We start from the raw sequence: 3,097 nt of genomic DNA on the forward strand, positions 1-3,097 counted from the left end.
TTCGGCTAGCCCTACGCCTAATCAGGCCTAACTTTTGATCCTCGTCGCCAATTATGTTACGTCCTTTATTGCCGGAGGCTGGGTACAGACTGACGGGAAGCCACCGTCACGTGACACAGGATACACACAGGGTTGCTTAGCCCCAAGACTGTCCCGCTATAACAGAATCCCTTTCGAATGACGCAAGGCAAGATTTCGGGAGTGAAATCACGACGCCTCCCAATTATTGGATCTTCCGCGGGGAGCCAATGCAAATCCCAAGTGCCGATTTTCACTGGAGGTGACCAGCGCGCTTCCGCGATCACTGTGACGTCATTTGCCCTTGCCACTTTTCTTGGCCTTGGAAGCACTCGTCCGCTTGGCCCGCCGTGATTTCGACGACGACCTGCTCGCCGCCTTCTTCGACTTCACCCGCCTACCTCGACGGCTCGACGACCTGCTACGGGCGCGGCGGTGCCGTTTACGTCCGCCACTCTTGGTGGTCGCGCTCGCGGCAGACGAGCCGCTCACGGAGCGGTGGCGTCGGCTCTTGCTGCGTCCCCTCTTTCGGCCGCTGCTGCTCTCCGAGCCGATGGTCGACGTCCCCCGGCGACCTCCTCTGTGCTTGCGGCCACCTCGGCCGCTGCGGGACGAGTGTCGGGATCGGCCACGGCTCCTTCCCCTCCTGGCATGGTGGCTGCTGCTGCCGGGGGAGAGACTACGCGAGCGGAGGCGACGCTTGGTACCCTTGGCCGCGACCGAGAAGGCATCGCTTGTGGACGGGCTGTGCGCTCGAGTCTTGCGGCTCACTCTAGGTGCCTTTTGTGAACGCCCCTTGCTGGTGAACGGGGCGTTCACAGTGGCGTCTAGGGTCGGTTTGTCGGAGGCCTTTCTTATCTTAGCAGAAGCCCTGATGGTGATTGCTTTCTGCGCCGCCGGTTTCACTGACCTGGACCTCGTCGTTGGTGTAGAGGAATCCTTGGTCGCCTTCCCGCGTGGCCGCTTGACGACGGGCGCCTCTTCAGATGGACTGCCCCCATCGTCGGCAGCAGCCCGCTTTCGCTTCGCCCGGGTGGTCTTGGGCGGGACCGCTTTCTTGTTGGCCGAATCACCCTCCTCCGTCATGGCGGCAACAGCTCGGCGCACTCCCTCGGCTTGGCTCCTCCGTCGGCGCGCACTCCCGCTGTCTCCCTGCCGTTGGCCTCCGCCTTGAGGCTGACAGGGAATCCGGTGGCAGGCCTGGCTTCCAGAGCAGCCGTGCCCGCAGCGCGAAGACAGCCGCCTGCCGCGTTCCAACCGAGGCTGCTCGAGCCGCACTCGCGAGCCCCGTGGAACGGCGCGTGAAGTGCCGGGCTTCTTTCTCTTTCGGCGTGCCATTCTTCTGGCGAGCAGCCCTCGATTTTGCAGCATTCCAATGCTTGGAATGGTTAGCGATGGTAATGCAAAGCTCATAAAAAGTATGCCACATTTACTACCAGTCTGTTTTAACCCCAATGTTTAGTATTTACGGAGGCTTCGGAGCGGGATACAAGTGAGAATTGTACTCGGGCATTTTATTGTAATCGCACTTGTCGCAGATAGGAACTGTGTAGTACGGTTATAACACAAAAGTGTACTGATGTATATGTGTGTGGCTTAGTAACTGGATTTCTATGCTATTGTATATTAAATCGTTTTCAATGAATACCTCTGTATTATTGGCTTTTTCCATTCGTTCGATGTAGGGTAATGTATATATATTCCCAGCGCTACTACTTTTTAGTAGAACAATATACTCTCTGCTGTAATGTACGCATAATCACCGAGCAATACTTCTCGTCAAATTTGATACGTTAGCTGGTATAGATATTCTATATGGAAAAAGCCTCCCTGTGCTGTAAAGTGGGGCCACCTAGAATTTATTGTCTAGGTATTGACAACGGCGGGATTTCATTTCGAGACTTATATTCAGGCGCATGATTTTATAAAAGCTCGAAAAGCGAACCGTTTGCTCTCCCTTATGTGATTGGTCAGAATGATGCTTGTTATGAGGAAGGCGCAATATTCACCAATCACGCCAGGACACATGAACGGTTTGGTTTCTGAACGGGCATGATGGTGGCATGGCGACCACTATCCGACATGTTGACGCCCTAGTTGGCGGTCGAGTAGTCATGTTTTTTCTAAATTAGTCCTGGGAAACTGAAACATTGCAGAAATCGCGTCTGTGCATTGTTCAACATGACGAGATGGGCGAAGCGCTGTAAATTGTAGAGCAGGAACCCCTGCAATGTATTTTCAATATCACCATAACGGGGTGGCGTTCCGTAAATTCTGTGTTTTTCTACCCGACGCGGTGCCTTAGCGCCTGTGGTGTTGGGCTGCCAAGCACGAGGTCGAGGCATCAAATCTCGGCCAAGGTGGTTGCGTTTCGATGGAGGCGAAATGCAAAAGCGTCCATGTCTTGTGTATTGGGGCACGTGAGGTTGAACTGGGCTGAAATCGCAAACATTTTGCACCATTACTGTTGGTTTGGCAAACCGTGCAAAATATGCATGCTAATCTGCGGCGATATATATTGGCGGCGAGGGACACCTGCATCGCCACACTTTCACTGTCGTTTCGGCCCATTGAACTCTTTTGTTAATTAATAATGCTCCCTTCCTCAGAGCCTGTTCAGGCTTTCGTAGCGTGTGGATATTTGTGGTTGAACTTATTTTATCTTTAAACAATGTGTATATTTTAAATGCAATTCGTTAAACACTACGCATCTCATGCGGCCTTTCCCTTATTACACCGATTGCAGTAAAAATAATTACTTTTCTCAAAATGCGTTTATATTCCTTCGGTGTTTTTTTTTACTTGTTATGAAAAAAAATGTACGCAAGGCAGAACCGTGAAGTTTCACCCGGCAAATCACATAGCGCGAGTAAACAAGGAATTTAACGAGAGGTGGCAGTGCCGGCGGTTCCATCGTTTGCACGATGGAACCGCTATCGGCTCCCATCGCTATCGGTTATGTTTGACAGCTTATTGGTCAGCTGACGTGGCCTGAGTTCCTTGCGTTTCACGAGATAGCGGTAACCGGGCCTAGAACGCACACTCTACAATGCTGGATGGTTTATGTTGTCACAAGGTT

The 3,097-nt window shown here is 52.4% G+C and overlaps 1 protein-coding gene across 1 annotated transcript; it reads right to left on the minus strand.

Annotated features, from left to right (window-relative positions):
- Positions 1 to 312: 312 nt before the first annotated feature.
- Positions 313 to 1,356, minus strand: LOC135909962 (serine/arginine-rich splicing factor 4-like). Its single transcript, XM_065441965.2, has one exon. It carries the CDS (start codon positions 1,354 to 1,356, stop codon positions 313 to 315), a length of 1,044 nt encoding a protein of 347 aa, XP_065298037.2.
- Between the last annotated feature and the right edge of the window lie 1,741 nt (positions 1,357 to 3,097).

This window comes from Dermacentor albipictus, chromosome 1, assembly GCF_038994185.2.
Source record: "Dermacentor albipictus isolate Rhodes 1998 colony chromosome 1, USDA_Dalb.pri_finalv2, whole genome shotgun sequence".
Classification (NCBI taxonomy): domain Eukaryota; kingdom Metazoa; phylum Arthropoda; class Arachnida; order Ixodida; family Ixodidae; genus Dermacentor; species Dermacentor albipictus.